This window comes from Amblyomma maculatum, chromosome 1, assembly GCF_055883805.1.
Source record: "Amblyomma maculatum isolate TAMU_Amacu chromosome 1, ASM5588380v1, whole genome shotgun sequence".
NCBI classification, from domain to species: domain Eukaryota; kingdom Metazoa; phylum Arthropoda; class Arachnida; order Ixodida; family Ixodidae; genus Amblyomma; species Amblyomma maculatum.
Window position 1 is genome coordinate 23,449,496 of NC_139344.1, and position 18,884 is coordinate 23,468,379.

The following is an 18,884-nucleotide window of genomic DNA, read 5'->3' on the forward strand; positions in this document are numbered from 1 at the left end:
TTACAGTGGCTAGAATAGGGGAAGTGTGCGGACCGCGCTGCCGACTCTGAAGCCCTTCCGTGATGCTCCGGAGCGGGAGATCCAGGGGGCGCTGACAAACGCTTACACGACTTTACTTACACGTCCGCTCACTGCGTGTCGTCTGCTCGCCGCGCGGTTAATCAGCCGCGTCTGAGACATCCCTTCAAGATCCGATGCATACTTTCTGCTCTTACTGCGACCTCCACTTTTACACGGCATCTTTATTTATTTGGCAACTATCTAAGTCATGCCGATGTAATTTTATTATTCTATGCAGCGGCCATTTTTAAGCGGAAGAATTACAGCCAGCATTCTAAGCGGGATTTCGCCGGGGTGGCTTTAAAACCTCCTTTGAGCAATCACTCCAAGAAAAACTTGCCGCCAGTAACTGCCACCAGACACGGGCCGAGGTAAAAAGATTAACTTTGCTGGCCACAGTGCTAGATAGACCACTCCACAATTTCGGTACTCAGTTTTCTTTTCTTTTTTTTTTTTCACGTATTAAGCTGCCAGTCTTTCAAGCTGCGCTTTGATCGAAGGTCGTTGGCTTCATCCTATATCACACAGTGGCACTAAAGACGTTAATTAGGTCTCCTTAATCCTAATGAAAACCCAAGGAACTATTTAGGTACTTAGCTAAGCGTGCCAAGGCATGGCATAACAAAGCTACAGGAGGCAATACTTTTCTAAACATGAGCTGTAAACATTGCATGTATATCCGTGCTAGTAAACCACACCTGAATTTTTTTTCACCATGAATTTTGTTGTTTTCCGAATAGATAAGTGAGCAGCTGAAGAATAAGTTAGGGATAGTAGTAATTTTGTTTTCGCAGTTACTGTCTAGCTTCGCTACTGATTTTGCCTGGGCTGCTTAATTTGGCTGTTTTTCTTCTGTGAGACAAGAAGAAACACCTCTGCTGCACAACGAAATTTCATTCTATAATTGATTAGCCTGCACTGAAGTATTGGGAAAATTTCTAAATTACCGCCATTTGTTTATTTTTTGTTTTGTTTTTCAGTTCTTCAGCGGCGTTATTTAAATAACTGGCAGTTATCATTTTCGTATCAAGAGCTCTGAACTTCGCGACCGTATTGGGTGGAAGACTTTAGCAACCCGAAGAAAAATCTACTGGCTGAAGTTCTTGTGCAGCATTTAAATGATTGTACCGGTATTAATAAAAACACTTATCTAAAGCAGCCATATTACATTTCGGAGATACTAGACAACACGAAAAAGATTGAGTTATCAATGCCACATTAATGTATTTAAGTATTCGTTTTTCCCTAAAACAATTCTGGACTGGAATAAGCCTCCGAATGATGTAGTTTGTGCACCTGGCTTCCAAAGTGCCGTTGAAATGATGTTGTGATATATTTATTCCAGACCAGCGCTGCGTTTGATGTATGTTATGTTATCACTTATATTACTTGTGAATTCATTTAGTGTTCTATTAGTGTGTTGTGTTACCTTGCTAACAAGTTTCCCGATACCTTCTTTGCATGTGTTATTGTATACGTTCCTCGATCGGCGCCCAGGAGATCCAGATCAGCAGTTAGGCGCACACTGCGCGCTACATTCAGTGATACCCCACTGATCTCACGAACCTTTATGACGTAACAGAAAAGTCCATGCGTGCATGTATGTGATTAAAAGCCAGTTTATGTTCAGAACTGGCCGTCAGGTCATCAGGCTCCTCACATGGCAGTGGCCGCAGCCCCTTAATCGTTATATGTCGTCGCCTTTATGACAGTGCTGAACGATGGGCACAGCCTCACCTTATGATTATTTTCCTTGAAACGGTTTTTGACACATGTATATCAAGGCACAATCAGAAAAATGGTCCGGAACACGCCGTACAAAAGGGCCGCCCACGATCGTTCTATCAATTAACATTAGCAGTTGTGCCGTAAATAACGTGCCAAAGCTGACGTAACAGCAATTATTTTCCAAAGCAGCTCGCAAACAGCAGCGTTGCGCCTTTCAATAATTTCGCACACAGAACAACTATTCCTAGTGCGATTTGTACCCGCTTTTGTAACGAGGTACAAAACAATGACTTTGTCGCCGGCTCATCCTACACCGTGAGGCAGAATTTGCACCAAAAAACAACGCAAAGCGCCCACATCCCGTGCACACTCCAGGGTTCAAGCACGCGTTTCGTGCGCCGACCTGACGTGTAAGCGAGAAGGCGCGCCATCTAGCGGAAGCATCACCAGACGGCTTCAATGCTCCCCATAGGCGCCGCTTGGCGGTAATCACACTTTAGTATTCTAGTCACTGTAACTACATAGCAGAAGCGGATAGTCATAGCGGCGCGCGGTCTGCAAGAAACGCTGGCTTAAATTAGGCTGGCTCAGCTCGGATTCTATTGGACTCTATGCAGTCACTGCATGTGTTTAAAGTAGTTTAGGTGCGCCTTTTGTTTAAGTCCGTTGTTTTATAAAATAAATCGCCATGCATGCTAGTATTAATAACTTAAATTTAAAAGGAAGAAAAAATTTGACGTTCACGTTAACTTGCATAGCTAGGCTACAACTAGCGCCACATGTGTCATTTTGAGCACGGTTTTGAGAGAACTCATTCTCGCGCCATTCCCAACGAAGAAAACCGCCATTGCTGGTTGCTGCTGCATCGTAATGGCGAGTTTGACTGTGAATAAAGATACCTTTTACCGGCGGATACGACGGCTGTACGCCGCGTGGAAGGTGAGAATTCTATGCTACGTTACTCTTTATTACATACTGTATTACTTTACTCAGAGTTATGTCATGCTGCTATAAAGAATCGAAGTACTAGATTGTTCCTGTCTGTGTCTGAATGATGGTAGCTGCAAAGAAACGTGCTCTCGTCTGATCAGCCATTTCTTTTGCTTGAAATAAAGGTTTAAAGTGCCTAATATAGCATGCGTAAGCTGTTGAAATCACTGATAAGTCTTCAGCTCTGCATCACTTTGCTTGCGAGACGGGGCACGTGTTGGTACGTTTTGTCTTGGTACAAAGCCACTGGAGGAAAGCTTACTTCAACCTCGAACGGTTCTGCGTTTACATGCAGCGCTTGTGTTATTGACAGGAATTTAAAGTGCCTTGGCGTCTAGCGGTGCTGCTAGAAGCTGTAGTGGCGTAATTTGGAAAAGTCGTTATTACGTCGAATAGCGCTGTTAGTTGCCGACCCTGTCGATGAAGTAGATACATTATTGTTTTCTCTTTTTTTGCGCCTGATTAAAGCCGTGATTTGCTTATCAAGCGCGCTAATGTGGCCTCCGCAGTAGATAGAAGGAATCACTGGGGTTTTAAACTGCTAAAGAGCGATTGCTTCATGGCTGTTGAGCTAGTACAGGACAGTACGATCAGTGTCATTGTTTTCCGGACAGCAGTGTCTGCTCGTTGACGAAGAGGTTCGTGTGTGTTTATCCAGTGTTATAACAAGCTCGCGCCTGTGCATTTTCCCTGTCATATGTAGTAGCACTTGTCAAGTGCATTGGAGAATTCTGTAGGTTTTTTAGATTGCGCCATTTTTAGAGAAAGAAGCGTGTTTCACGGTGTAATTGGCATTGGAATTTGGTATTTTCGGATTATCAAAAGTCACGGAGCCCAGAGCTAAAGGCCCCGTGCAAAATCAAGACAGAAGTACTGATATCAGTATACATATGCAGCAGCAGCACTGTGGGACAGTGTTTAAAAAGAAGCATGCATTCATTCAAAATATAAAACCAATGTATACATTGAAGCACGAAACTACAGACAAGGCCTGAAACATTACGCATTGAGTGAATTGGGATTATTAAAACAGCGTTAAGCAGAAACAGTTGAAGGAAGGTGCAAGCAGTTTTGAAATCCTGAGATGAGGTGTTGATGAATGGGAGCTCATTAATTGAAACTGAATGCAAGGAGTGACATTGTGTATGTCTCGGGGAGTACGGTTCATGTTTAATATCAGTTCCCCATATATGCTATTTTCGGTGAGTGGTGCCTATTATTGCATAGCAAGGTTTGTGTAAACACATTTTTAAAAAATGACATGTCCTGGATACATAATCTCGAATTTATAATCTTTTGAAGCTTGGTTACAAGTGCATAAACATCCAGGCAAGCAGCTACCTCCACAGCCTTCTTTGTAAAGCACTGCTTGTGACGGTGCAGTGTTCAACATGTTGCTTTTTCTTCTACTTCCTTGCTTCCGGGCCGTAAAACTTATGACATCTCCTTTACACACGTGCACGTGCACACACATGCATAAAAAGAAAATTTTGCTGCACCTTTCTAGCTGTCACTGGCTGCAAGCCATAATTGTGCATCTAAGAGCCCCCAGCTTGCAGAGGCATTCACAGGATCAATTACTGCATTTGGAGTCCAGTTAGGTTTTGTGAGTTGTAAAATCTAACTAAACTGTGCATGGGCTTAGCTAGTCATGTGTCTGGCCTCGATACTGAGCCAGAGAACCCAGGTTCAAACCTGGCCATGACAGCCGTGTTTCAGTAAAGGTTCTTCGGTTCCTGAAACCGAAACGGCACCTGTGTATGCTGCAATGTCAGCATGTGTTAAAGAGCCACAGATGGCCTAAATTAATTCAGAACCCTCTATTGCTGTGTCCATCATGGCCCATGTATCTTTTTGGAGTGAGCATTAAATCTTTCCTTACTATGTGAAAATGGGCATTTCAGGATTACGCACATAAAAAAATTTATTTAGGCCTAAATGTAGGCATTTTGTTTTATTTCAGCAATATCAGAGAGCAGATAAGAGCTTTCTTTTTGATTTCATAAAAAATGAAAATATTTAATTTACACTGAAAAAAAAAAGGGGGCAAAGTTTGAGGCTTGCACAGAACTCAGTTATAAAACAAATTAGTCAGAAAGCGGGAATGAAAATTCTAGACTATGCATTTTATTTGTTAATATGTCAGAAACAAGTATTGAAGTTATACATCATGCGTGGTGCTTTGGGCTGCTTCATAGTGCAGTACCAATGCCAGTTCGAGATCATCTTGGAGAAAACATCCGATGGTGTGGATTCATTCATAGCATGCCTAGTACTCTCAAATAGGCTCAGAAAGCAATGAATCTCCTCGGCAACAGCGGAAGTGAAATTACAGGTTGGAGCTTGTTGATAGTCTGGTCAGCATCAGTGCTCATCACCGTCTGAACTGAAATCAAACGAATGGATGTCTTTTTACACGAAGCTGTCGTTCGCAACTACAAAGTCACGTGTCGATGTTGAGGAATCTCGAGAGCCACTTTTGCTACGCTACATTAATTTGAGACGAGGACACCACTGTGGCTACATGCATGCTGTAATGGCTCCTTGCTTGACAGGTTTCGCTGGAAGCTTAAAAATAAAATGCTTGCCTACATCACTCATGAAAGAAATCCAGCAGAGACACTTAGGACCGCCTACTTGAATGAATGCAAATGCTCGCGAATGTGTGTTGAATTAAAGCATACGATTGGAGGCACGTACATATGTCTGTTTCGAATCCTTATGCTAAATGAGAAGCGAAATGGTATTGCATTACCCAGAAAGCTGCAGGGAAAGCAGTTGTGTTGCAATTTTGACGAAAGAGGAAAAATTTGGATCTACTCCCATGCATCAGGGGCATCTGTTATGTATACTGTTGCCCTACTTGCCACTAGTAAAGAGCTAATAAAGCTTTTGCTTTCAAATGTGTTCTGCCATAAGCTAGGTCGTATGGTGAGGTGATTAAGGCATGCAATTGGAGGTACTTACATGTGTTGTTTTGAATCCCTGTCACCAGCTTGCTTTCAGTTTGAGCACTGCGCTGTGGCCACTGCTAGTAGTGTGCAAAGCTCCCCCATTGAGTAATTACGGAATGTTGTGACTGGAAAGGTATTCAGGACTCTTGTACTGGTACATATGTTGGCTTGAATCCGTACTGGAAACTAGCCTCCAACTTGGCTAACAGATGTATGCTATATAAGAAGAGAAATGGTATGACACCACCCGAAAAGCAGCATGATGAATAGTTACATCACGATTTTTATATGAATGAGGGGAAATCTGGCACCTTATGGAGGTCTGCTCTCATGCTAAAGGAGTATCTCGTGCATGCTATTCATGTTGGCGCTTTGATGGTTAGACAGTGGTTGTTGCTATGCCATCTTTATAGATACTGCTGAGTATTGCAAACTGATGAAAACTTTGCGTATTGGGGCTATAGTAGGAATACAGCTTAAATAACAGTTGCTAACTATGGGCTGTAGTTGGCAGTGTGTGTATTATTCTGCCAACAGTGAGCAGAATCTGTTTTTATTGCGAAAGCAATACTATAGGTTTTGAGTCTTCAGCGTAGCGCGGCGGTAGCCACGTCTTACCCACGTGACACTAGGGTGAGAGCTGGGCTACCAACTCAAGCGGTCGGCGTGGCGCGGCAGTAGCCGCGTCTTACCCACGTGACGCTGTGACGTCACACCCCATGAGACACAAAAGTGAGAGATGGGCTCCCAACTCAAACGGTCGGCGTGATGCGGTCGGAGCTGCGGCTCATTTGGCAGGAGCTGCCAACTTGGGTCTCTTGTTTCACATGGGACGGTTATGTCAGAATCAGCCTGCTAGGACCCTTGCATTCACATTATCCTATAGGCCACTAAGGCACGTTCATACGGCCTGGTTAAAGCAGGGCTTTATATGCGGGCTGAGGAAGAAGAAAAAGAGGAGAAGAAGAACGCTCGGCCACCTGCAGCTAATGCTTTCGCTCAATATTTGGTTCAGCAGTGTTGAACTCTTGTAATTTTTGAAACTTGGTCATACCATACGATCAGGGAGGCATTGAAGTTCTTGAGCTTATAATTTGATCTGATGCTTAGCTTTAAATAATCAGAAAAGCTTTAGCAGTGGATGGCTTTCTGTCACAGAGAAATTGTATGTAGTGGTTACTGCAGATTTGAGTTGTACCCGACTGTGGAAAAACTTCTGTCTTAAAATATGTCCTACCAATTCTCCTCCTCTGACAACGACCGAGATGCTTGCTGGATGGGAAGTGAAATGGTTTAACATTACTCTGGCAGCTGCCCAAATAACAGTTTCATCACAAGTTTTGAAGGAGGAGAAATATGGGGGCGCATGGAGGTCTGCTTCATGCAACAAGGGTATTTGTTGTTCATACCGTTGTCCCACTCGGCGCTTTGGTGGCTAGACAACGGCTTTTGTAACACCATCCTTATAGATACCGTCGAGTGTCCACAACAATGCCAGGTAGATCTTCGCATAATGAGGCTAGTAAAGCTTCCTCTTTAAAAATGTATGCTTAAGTAGAGGTTTTTTTCCCTTGTGCTCGATAGGGTCATTTGCCCATAAGTGGCCCAGATAACACAGAATGTTCCATTTTGTACTGTCATTCATATTTCTCAGTTTGAATGGCTAAACTCTGCAGTATACAATTTTTACAATTATTTTTTAACTTTGTACTTCTGCGTATTATTATTATTTTTTTACATTTGACATTTATAAAAGAGGTACAGGGGTGGGCAGCCTTGTTTAGAGCGTGCCGACGGTGCTCTGCGGATCAAGTCAGCTACATCTAACGTTAGGCTCTGGGTTTGAGCTATGCGTACCGTGCGCATGCGCGGCAAATCAGAGCGATACCTGCTCATCGCTTCTTTCTGCCGCCCTCGCCTTGAGAGTAATTTTCGTGCCGCTAGGGTCGCACTGCCTCGCGGGAACGTTGCGATGCTGCTGTGTTTCTCGAGTGTAACGAGAGGGCCAGGCATGCAAGCTTGAGTGATAGCGGATTAACGCGCATTTCTGCATATGCACCACTAGCCGCCTATGCTTTATCTTTGAGGAAATCAAGTTACTAGAGCTGTATGGATGCCAAATGCTGTGTCCCGTAAAGCTGATAACCTGGCCCAAAACATGTCATCAAACAATATGCCTGCAGCGTGTTGTGCATGGTTTTAACCTTATATGGACAGGATGAAAATAGGCACCAAACAATTAACTAGGCCCAGTTCTCACACTTTTAGCCTGGTCCTTGTTTGAAAGGCACAATCATTCGCTATCACTCGCAATTACTTTTTAACCGAGCGATCACCCGATATCAAATTGCACTTCCTTGCCTGCCCACTTCATGACTCGAGCGAAACACGTTGGTTTTCCGGCCGCTGCATATCATAAACGCATACCTGGCGGCATGAAGCGTAGGCACTGAACGGAATTGAGACCGAGGACCCACGAGCAGGCACTGCTTTATTTTGGCCGCGCATGCGCACAGGACGCATAGCTCAAACCCAGAGCCTAACGTTAGATGGCGCTGACTTACTCCGCCGAGCACCGTCGGCGCGCTCTAGACAAGGCTGCTCACTACTGTACTTACTAAAAAGCAACGTGGACAAACCTCTGTTGGCTCTGTGGTAAAATTTTATAGAAATACACGAACCCTTGGGTTGGCTTTAGTGTTGGTATTACTGCATGACACATTTGGTGATCCTGAAGAATTGTTATGGCCTCCTGAATGCTTACAGAGCTTTTTAGTTGCCATATGTTTTGATAAAATTGATCAGTATTAAAGTAAAGGACTGTAAATTTTGTATGAATGTTTGAAGTGATTTTTTTTTTCTAATTCTTCACTACGTTCTTGTGTGCAGAAACCAGATGAGAATTGTGCAGCATTCAATAAAATGGATGCTCTTGTCTCTGCGGTTGGAGTTGATGAAGAAGTAGTATACCGCAAGTCTACAGCCATCCAGGTGAGAGTACCTGGTGGTGGTCATCCACATAGTTGAACATGGCTTGGTGATGCACAGTGACTGTCAAATTATTTTTTTTTATAAATGGTGCTGGGGGGTGGAGGGGGGGAATTAAGTTCAGGTGTAGTCTTCGTGTCGTTTTGATTTTGTGAGCACTATAAACAGTCTGCACCATTTGCTTGTTCTTTGAGTTTTTTTTTTTTGCTTGTTTGTTTGTTTGCATTGGTGTTTGGAAGATGGAGCATTGGCACTCTTCTTGCTGCCTTGAGGCAGCTGCACATTTACTAAACTTGCCAAGGCTTGAAGTGACACCAAAAACAGAAAAAAAGGTGTGCAGTGCCAATTGTAATTAGAAACGGATTGCTTGAAGCTTGAGTAGTGTGTGAGCAGGATTTGCTGACCTCATCTTGCTCACACCTAGCTCTTGCATTGATGTTTGGGGCTTTTCTTAGCCTTTTCTGTTGTCAACCCTTGGTAATCATAGGAAATCATGCTAGTTGAATAAGAGACATTGAATATCTCCTCATCATATGACTAGGTCTGATCTGCTGTTCATAGCGAGTGAGGTAGGTAGAAATGTACTTGTGCCACCATCCTACTGGGATGCTGATGGATCCGAGCTTTTTCATTTTGTTGCGATGAAACGTTCGGGATGTTTCTGGAGCAGAATGCGAATGTATCCTCTCTTTGCAGAGCTGGTGTTTGGCGTTTTCGGTGTTAGTGTATTGATTGATGTGTTGTTGGTTTTGATGTTTGGTACAGTTAGCCGACAGTGTCATGAAATAAAAATGAGTTTTCTTGCGAAACATTCAAACTGTTTTGTAAAGAGTATTTCATGACATATTCAGCCAACTGTCTTAATGCAAGCTACTGCTTGCAAGTGGTTTCTGTAACTGTTATTGACCCATTTAAGCTGTAGAGTGTATGCCATTTGCAGATGCTCTCTGGAAGTTTAAAAAGCTATTCTAACGTGCAAAACTAATCTATTTCTTCTCGTGCACCAGATGTGGTTGTTTGGGTATGAGCTGACTGACACCATCATGGTGCTCTGCGAGTCAGCCATCTACTTTCTGGCTAGCAAAAAGAAAGTGGAATTTCTCAAGCAGCTTGAGTCTGGCAAAGAAAATGAGGCACAAGCGCCCCCTATCACTCTGTTGGTCAGGGATAAGGTGAGTTCAACTAATGTCTTATGTGTCTGTAATGTTAAATAAAAGTTATGAAAACTGATTCTGAACCTCCAGTATTTTTAACGTTACAGGCCCCTTTACAGCACATGCGTGAAGACACTGGTTGTCTTCACGGAGAAAACTAGTGTCAGTGTGTGAAGTTAAAAAGAAATGATGAAAATGCACGCATGTGCAGGTACCATAAACCGCTAGAGAAATTCAAGGTTGTTCCAGCAGCTGCTGATACAGCAGCATGCCCGTTATGCTATTAGGTAGCTGCAAAGGTGGTTAGCTTCTAAAGTAAGGATCTTGCAACAGGCCATCAGCATTTTGGCAGTTCACATTTGAACTTTACTTCTAGAAATAGTTTTTGAAAATGCAATTTGTGCTGGGCTATGTGCATTCATTATTGCATCAGCAAAATTAAGGAGTTGGGGAATTAGTACTTTATATTACATGGTTATTGTGCTTCATTTGGAGTGCAGTACTTCATGAGAGTTTGAAGTAGCAACCGATAGCACTAGTAACATTATTTGTGATTTTTCATTTAGTAGTTATGTTCAGTTTTTTTTTTTTTTTTTCTTGGAGAAAAAAAAGTTCTTAAAATATTTTCCGTGAAACCCACAGCCGCATCGCAGTCACCAGCATTACCTTTATTGACTGCAGTAAGGCCATCAGTGCCATCAGATAAACAGCCGATGTAAGCCAAATCAAGCAAAAGGGGTTGTGACTTGTTTGATGGTGCAGCATTCTAAAAGGCTTTGCAATAGCAAAAGTGGCGTTTTCCCATTGAGGCTCCCAAAGCAGCAGGCACGATGCTGGCATTGACTGCAAAAGACTGTTTGGACTCTGCGTGACATTTAAAATTTGGGATTTGGAGTGGACGCAGCTACTTCCCCCATGTTTGCATGAACAAAATCTCCCGAATTTTGATATCGCCAGGTTGGAAGGTATGCTGGCACTTAAAAGAGCGTGGTTGGAATCCAGTTGGTAGGACATCGTAAAAATGACAGCACGGGTGTGTGTCCTGCTGTTTCCGCGGTTTTATTTTTACGATAGCAGGTATGAGGTGGGACATTGGACTGTCGAGTGGCCACCACGTTTTGATGGAGGGACAGAGTGCCCGCTTAATCTGTGGTGCTAGTGCACGTTAAAGAACTGACCCTTAGTGGTAGAAATTAGTTCGGAGCCCTCCACCAAGGCATCCATTGCAGCTCATGTCACTATAGCTAATTCACAAGAAACATTTGAGAATCTTTATGTTGAGGGTTAAACGCTCACTCGCTAAGGCTTGGCAAGAGAATTTTGGCAGATGCCAATAGTGTCCATTGTCTTACAGTCTGATTAGATAGTTCCATTTGCCATTCTTTCAAGGTCAGGAGTGTAGTTCTGTGCTGTGCATGTCAATCCTGTGTGGAGCGTTCGAGGATTGTTCTGTGTACTTCATTTTGACAATAATGAACAAATCCAGCTTGGATGTGATATCAGCTGATCGTTTTCAAATTAAGGTGCTCACATTCATATTGCATGGAGGTCCGTGTTGGTGCATTAGAAACTAGCAGCTTTTGGTCAAATGTTACTTTATTTGGTGGACAGCGGACCTTTATAGTGCTTTACGCAAGGTTGACGCACACAGTACACAATTAGAAACTCTATATTAAATGAATCGAGTGTAGTCAAAGTGGCATCTGTGCTCTTTATTAGTAGTTAGATATATATGTCCAACTCGTTTAGCAGTTCGTTTTTAATATTTTGGCATGTTTTGAGCAGTATTTATTGCATTGCCTTGTGCATGGCACCACCTTAATTTTGTTCTTGCTCTTCAGGCTGACAAGGACAAGGCCAACTTTGAGAAATTGATTGATGCCATCAAGAAAAGCCGCAATGTGAGCACGTTTGATCCTTAACTGAATATTTTACTCTAGCAACCATTGTGCTGCCCAGCAGTTTAAAGTTCTCAGTGGTTGTGTATTGCACTTTGAACTTAAGCTGCAGTTTAATTATGCCTGTTGTGCAAAATTTTAGGGCAAGGTGGTGGGAGAATTTAGCAAAGACAAATTTCCTGGTGAATTCATGGATGCCTGGCGGGCAGCCATATCGGCGGAAAAGTTTGACACGGCAAGTATCTCTCGGTCACTTTTCTTTCTTATACGGCATTTTCATAAAATCTGCTACCTCTAATTTTTGTCCTGCCTCCACAGTGCAGCTTCTTTGTGTTTACTGAAAAAAACTGAATGTGTTCTGCGCAATGAAGATTTTTGTTGCCATGTTTTGGAAAAGAAAGCGTTGCCATTGCAGCACAAAACCGTGTGCTGTTTACTGCACCTTCAATGTGTTGGACAGCATAGCATTGCAGCATGAAAGCATGAGGTGTTTTTCGTTACGCACAGTTTGAAACAACTTCTCATATTGCTCAGAAACCTCACATGGTTTTGTGTTGCGATGCCAACTGTCTCTCCTTAACACGGAAGGGTTAGGACTTGAAATGGGCCACGTGCTTGACATTACCCTGTACAAGAAGAAAAGTGCCCACATTTGCTATCGCCAGTATCCGATCGCTCAGCTGTTCCTTGGCAAGTTATACTACCAAAGAAAACCTTTTCTGTTTCCATTACGACATACTTATGTTCATTAAGGCTTTTCGTAACTTCCTACTCATCATTATGAGCTTGCTTGAAGCTCACAGTTGTTCAGAAAGCTTTTTATCTGTTGGTGAGCCATAACGGTAGTGAAAAGTCTGGAGGCACTCCGGTTTGCTGTGTTTTCAAGTTGTGTAACTGAGTGTAGCTGGTGTGTGGGTTCCAGTTGTTTCATTTTACTGGCTTATAGGATATGTTAGCACACTTCCTGTGCAAAGCTGGAACTGCACAAGTTTTCTGACTCTTGTGCATTTTACGGTGACACTTACAGAGTTCCTTTAGGGTAAATGACTACGTCATATTTTAAACCCGATGCTTTCACCTCCTGGCCACTGAGACTTGCTCAAAGGACTCTTGAGGAAATGCTATGGGTCAATACAATTTAGGAAGGCTTGGCAAATGTGGGCCTTGGAGTGAGGGGGCAAAGGTACTGCTAAAACTTTTGCATCTTTGCTCCTTATTAAGAATGGGATAAACATATTGAGCTTTATCGAGGAGCAATAAGCTTATTGGTGCATAGGTCCGGTATACATGGCACTCTGAGCGATTCCTCTCTCCGACGGGCAGACAGGCAAACTCGTGATGGATTGTACAAACAAATGGGCTCTTTCTCACTTCGCTGATCTGGACAGTGTCCGTCAGGGGCGTGGTGGTAGGGGTCAGGCAGTCGCAGCCGGAAGCAAGATTGCACGAGGCGGCGACACACCTCGGGGGGGTTGATGGGTGCAACGGGCTGGTGTATGGTGGGAGAAGGCCCACTGTATTCGAACTGCTTTGGCGTGGGCCCTCACAAGCTGAGAGGAGTGAAGCACAAGCAGTCTGTCTCAATTTTGAGAGCACTGGAGGGTCATATGGTGGCTTGCTGTTTCTTTTCCTTCGGGCGGCAGGTGGATGTGAGTGCAGCTGTGGCCTATGTGATGGCCCCCAAGGAGGAACAGGAGTTGGCTTTGACAAAGAAAGCCTGCCAAGTGACTGTGGATGTTTATGCCAAGTACCTGCGAGACCAGATAATGGAGATAATTGATGCTGACAAGGTTTGACATTACCCTTTTTTACATGCGTATTTAGTAGACAGCTTTTTTTGCAGGCTACATTTGATGGACCACTGGTATACAGTAGACTCATAATGGTTCGAACTTTCAATTACTTCAAGCAAGTATCTGAATTTTTGCTTTCTGGCTATATTGCTAGTGCATTTTAAGGTCGTGATTTGGTCAATTCAAGCTTGTTTTGCTCCATACACCTGGTATACAAAAAAGCAGAGGACAAGGTCGGATGTTGCTGCACTGCCCTGTGTGCCATTGCCCTCTTTGGAGAAATAAAATAATGTGTACATTGAATGCAGCCACGTTGTTTGCTGTGCACAGCATTTCGGGGGCTTGTTTTAGTGCACAGGGTGTGTGCTTATCTCCCGTTCCAAAACACAGTATTGCACCGAAACTGCTCCAAACCAGCTGCCTTGACACTGTACCGTTAAATTTAATGGAATGTAGGTTTTTGCTGCACGGTGGACCATTGTATTGCTTACAAAAAAGTGGTCTCCGATCCAGTTCAATTAAGCAATTATTAGAAGCGCAGCAGGATGGTGGCGTGTGGAGTTGTGTCCATTCTGTAGGGGCCGGCAATAGTGAAAACATTGGCAGTGCACCTATGGGCGAAGGTATCAGAGTTTCACTGTAAGAGTTCCACTGAATTGAGGGCCCACTCTGTATTGTATGTTGAAGCGGAACAGGGTGCTCTGTTTATAGTTAGCCTTGCAGTGCTTTACAGTTTGTGGGCTACACAGTTTGCCAGGTGGTTAATTGAATGACTTTCTAACACTTCCAGAAAGTGAAACATTGCAAGCTTGCGGAGGGTGTGGACCAAGCTTTCCAGGAGAAGAAGTATCTGAGTGGCCTTGATCCATCTCAAGTGGACTCCTGTTACCCAGCCATTATCCAGTCAGGTGGCAACTATAATCTCAAGTTCAGTGTTGTCAGGTCAGTGTCATGGAATTTTTCTTTTCAAAATGTCATTTGGGCAGGGTTTTTTTTTTTTTTTTTTTTATATTCCTAACGCTTGAATTTTTCTAAGAGCACTAGCTCTATGACCCTCACTTTCACATTTCATTAGTGATTGTTTGCTTGTCTGTCCGTTTCTCTCTTGGTGACCTTGAAGAGCAGCAGAGAGAGAAGTACTGCACGCTGCAGCCGTGGATTGCGCGCCCTGCACAAGGCATAAGCGGGGGAAGCTGTTGAGCTGCTAGTCTCGTCAGGGTGTCACCGTGCAGTGGGTTCATCCAGTTTAGCTTAACCTTGTGAAGCAGCTCTAGCAAGCTTGCTGTGCATTTGATTCGCCGCTCATTCTGCTGTTTTTTCTTTTTTGTGAGCTGATTTTAAGGTTGGTATGTGCATAAGGTGCAGGTCACAGATGTGTTGATAACAGAAAGGTTTGGCAGTTGCTAGTGTAAGTAAAACCCTGTTACTTCGAAGTCATTGGTACCGCAACAGATATTTGAATTTAGTGGGTTTTTGAAATAGCTAAGCTCAACAGATATCGAATACAGTCGAACCTCATGACGACAAAGTCAGTTTGGTAGAAAAAAATTCAGTCAGTCAGCCGCGATCATGACACCTTCATTCACTGCTTCATGTGTTCCAATGATTTTGTGGCAGTGGACAGCGCCTAATGGGCCCAGTCGCAGAATGTACTGAAAACTGACTCTGCCTTGCGTCGCCGCCGCCCTCGCTATTACCGACGCGCGGGGGGTCCCGCGAGGAACCGCGCAGCAGCGATGGACGCACACTGCTCGCCCCGTGTCATTTTTCTTTATTGTTATTTTTGCCGCTTCTGAGCGTGATTCATTGTAGTGCTACAGTTGAATCCCGCTATAACGAAATTCACGGTGCACGAAAAAAAATTCGTTCTCGCGGAACTTCGTTATCGCAAAAATTTGACGTGAAACGCAGAAAGAATTGCCCAAGCAGCAGCAAAGGCGTTTAATGCCAAAAATCTGTAAGCTTGGTTTGCTTACGCTTCACGGCGAGCAACGCCGTCACGCGATTTTCGCACTCGGTCAGCAAACCCATTGCAACATCGTCGTCTCGGACAGCAACGAAATTCCTGATGACATCAAAAGCGTCCATCACCTGTACGGCGGTTGCCGCAGCCGGCGCTTTCTGTACGTCGTCGTCTTCTTCATCGGAAGAGTCCTTATCATTCCGGGCAGCTTTTATGATCTGCTCATCACTCACATCTTCGTGAACAACAACACAAGCGTCAGCGCCGATGTATTCGTCGAGCTCGAGATTAGGCGGCACGGTTCCTATTTTTCCCAGCGTTTTCCAGGCGGCCGCGATCCCCGGAGCCGGTGACGCCTCTTCGTCGTCGTCTGTAACACCTGGTGTTAGGCCAGCAGAGTGTACGGGTCGACCTTCGGCAAATCCGGCGTGCCTGAAACAGTTCACAATTACTGAGCGCCCCAGTGTGCTCCAGGCAGCAGACATAATCTGCAGTGCCACGTACAAGTCCACCTTCGTGTCTCGGCCGGTTTCAGTGTTAAAAAGCAGCCGCTGAATTAACCTCCCGCGGTAAGCGCGCTTCAGGCTAAGAATCACGCCCTGATCGAGAGGCTGTAAGACAGACGTGCAATTGGGAGGGAAAAACCTCAGCTCCGTGTTAGTGAGCTTGACTTCGTCGGAGTGATGCGCTGAACAATTGTCCAAAAGCAAGCAAACTTTACGGCCCTGCCGCTTCATGTCGCGGTCGAATGCCATCATCCACTCGGTGAAAATAGCGCGGGTCATCCATGACTTGTTGTTCGCCTTGTACTGCACAGGTAGGCTACGAGTTCCCTTAAAACAGCGCGGCTTGGCACTTTTGCCTATGACTAACGGCGGACGCTTGTCCGAGCCATCCATGTTTGTGCAAAGCAGCACTGTGATGCGTTTTTTGCTGTGTTTGCCGCCGTGACAGCGCTGCCCCTTGAAGTCGAGCGTCCTAGCCGGCAACATCTCGTAGAATAGCCCGGTCTCGTCGGCGTTGTAAATGTCTGCAGGCGCGAAGTTGCTTAAAATTCCGGCCATGTTACTCGCCTTCCAAGCAGCTGCTCCGTCCACGTCTGCTGACATTGACTCGCCGCACAACACTTTTCCAACGATGTTATGGCGGGCCTTGAAACGGTTTAGCCAGCCAATGCTGGCTTTAAAATCATCAATGCCAAGTAGGCATGCATAGTTCAAGGCTTTCTGCTGGACGATGCTTCCGGACAGGGGGACGTTGCTGGCTCGTGCTTCCACAAACCACGCATGCACTGCTTTGTCCAACTCTTCATGGAGGGGCCGCGTCACCTTTTTGTGCTTCGAGGATGTGCCTGAAGCAAGTGCCATTCTCACGCTGTCCTTATTGCCTAGAATCGTTGACAGCGAACTTGCAGGAATTCCGAAGTCTTCAGCAATTGCCGCTTTCTTCCTTCGGCTTTCTGCTTGGGCGATTATTTGAGCTTTTTGCTCAAGGGAAAGAGTTTTGCGTTTTTTCACTTGCGTTGCCATCGTGTCCTGCGGATGAAAACTCGTCGTTGTCGAAGAGAAAGGCAGCGAGTGAACAACGCGACCACGACACAAAGCCAAAATGGCGGAACTGCAATCACGTGATTTCATGCTTAATGTGGCTTTGGATTTGACTTGGACTTCTCGCCAATAAAACTAGTTTCGGTTTCGATTTTGAACGCGAAAATTTCGTTGAAGCGGAAACGCTCTGCAAAAATGGTTCGTTGTGCAGAAAAATTTAGGCCATTAATTCTTATAGGATACTCGCGGGGAATAAAAAATTATTCGTTGTCGCGGAAATTTCGTTGTGGCGGTATTCGTTGTGGCGGGATTCAACTGTACATTCCGAAAGCGAAAGCAGTGAAGACTGCTGCGTCTGCCGCGTAGATGCGGCGTCAGCGCTGAAACACAGCACATTGTATCAACTGCGGTCGCTCGTTGCTATGGTAGACGTTCCTCTCACTTCAATTCGTGTTTCATCACCCTGAAACTTGCAGGGATCTGACAAATTTCCAGTAATTCAGCACTAGCTCCGAGACAGTCGGCGCCGCGAGTTTGTTGTATCAAGGTCAACCACCGGGACAAGGAATTCGATACATGGAGGTTTGTTACATCGAGGTTTAACTGTATTTAAGAAACAAAGGAGCCTTCATGGGGGGGGGGGGGGGGGGGGGGGGGGGGCAGTCGATGGTATTTGAGAGGTCAAAATTCTGGATGAAGTCAGTAACGTGTAGCGCTTTCTCCACATCAGGCCACAGGTACCTTCTCTAGGTAACCCATCAATTCCCTGGCCATGTGGGCAGCCTCTGCGTTGTTTTGAGCTTGCTTTTCTTTTTCCAGTTCGCTGTCATCATCGCTACTTGCATCAGTTACAGGAATCAGCTGATAACAATTTCTTGGTTGGTCAGTTCAGGCGCCACAGTGCTTCTGCCAAGTTGTCACCAGCATGTCCTCTTATGTAACATTCGAAAGTGGCAGTTGATGTGGCCACAGAGTCTAACATGCTTCATTCTCCACAGCTGCCCCTTTGAGTGGATGTCATCAGTCCTCTGCCTTGCATTAAAGGTTGTCGGCTAGGTCTGACAGCCAGCACCTCCGACTCTCCTCCTGTCTTTGCGCGGCATGGGGCTTGCATTGCAGCGCGCTTGCATGCCCTGTGGCCTCATAAACAGTCTGGTATTAGTGATGCGAGGTGGTGACGTGACAGAAAGATGGTCCCGATGCAGATGCAATCAAATATTGTCATTTGGAAACAGAATGTGAGAATTGGCAACTTTTTGAGCCTTTCTTTTTTTTTTTTTGTAGCGAAGAAAATTGTAGTTTTTTCTAACTGTTCAGTTATAATTGGACGATTTTTCAAGCCCTGCTGAGTCAGAAAAATTGGTCAGCAACTGTATTGCTTCATTGGCAAACGTCGCGTGACCCTAAGTAAGATCTAGCGCTTGTGATGGCTTGCTTGGTTGACAGTTTGAACCGGTGCTACACTCATGTGATCCATGGCCATCGGTGCGGGGTGGCTTTCACTTGGGCTGCTTTTTTCATGTCAAAAACCTTGCGGTAGTCAGCCATATATCTTTTTGAACCTGAGGTTATTGTCTGATGCCAAGCGGGTAGCAAGGTAAAACATTTTGTGATGAAGTGTGACTAGATTCAAAGCACCTTTGCTGAAGCTTCCAACTGAGACCTGTTGCTTTCTTTGTACTTTGCAGGGAAGGAATACAAAGAGGAGTGACGAATGACACTTACCCCAAACAAATTCACTATAAAACAAATTCACTATGTTTTGTTAGGTTCAAACGATGATCCAGAGTTCAAGGGGCACTGGAAAAG

The 18,884-nt window shown here is 44.6% G+C and overlaps 1 protein-coding gene across 1 annotated transcript in view; it reads left to right on the forward strand.

The window, feature by feature from the left end:
• The first annotated feature begins 2,576 nt into the window (after window positions 1-2,576).
• The window catches only part of dre4 (SPT16 homolog, facilitates chromatin remodeling subunit dre4), an 84,819-nt gene continuing 68,511 nt past the window's right edge, over window positions 2,577-18,884 (forward strand). Inside the window, exons 1-7 of the mRNA XM_084587862.1 lie at window positions 2,577-2,727; window positions 8,622-8,723; window positions 9,728-9,892; window positions 11,716-11,775; window positions 11,915-12,007; window positions 13,416-13,562; window positions 14,356-14,507. Of these exons, the coding sequence (XP_084443988.1) occupies window positions 2,659-2,727; window positions 8,622-8,723; window positions 9,728-9,892; window positions 11,716-11,775; window positions 11,915-12,007; window positions 13,416-13,562; window positions 14,356-14,507 (788 nt within the window). The 5' untranslated portion in view covers window positions 2,577-2,658. The remainder of the gene's footprint in view (window positions 2,728-8,621; window positions 8,724-9,727; window positions 9,893-11,715; window positions 11,776-11,914; window positions 12,008-13,415; window positions 13,563-14,355; window positions 14,508-18,884) is intronic.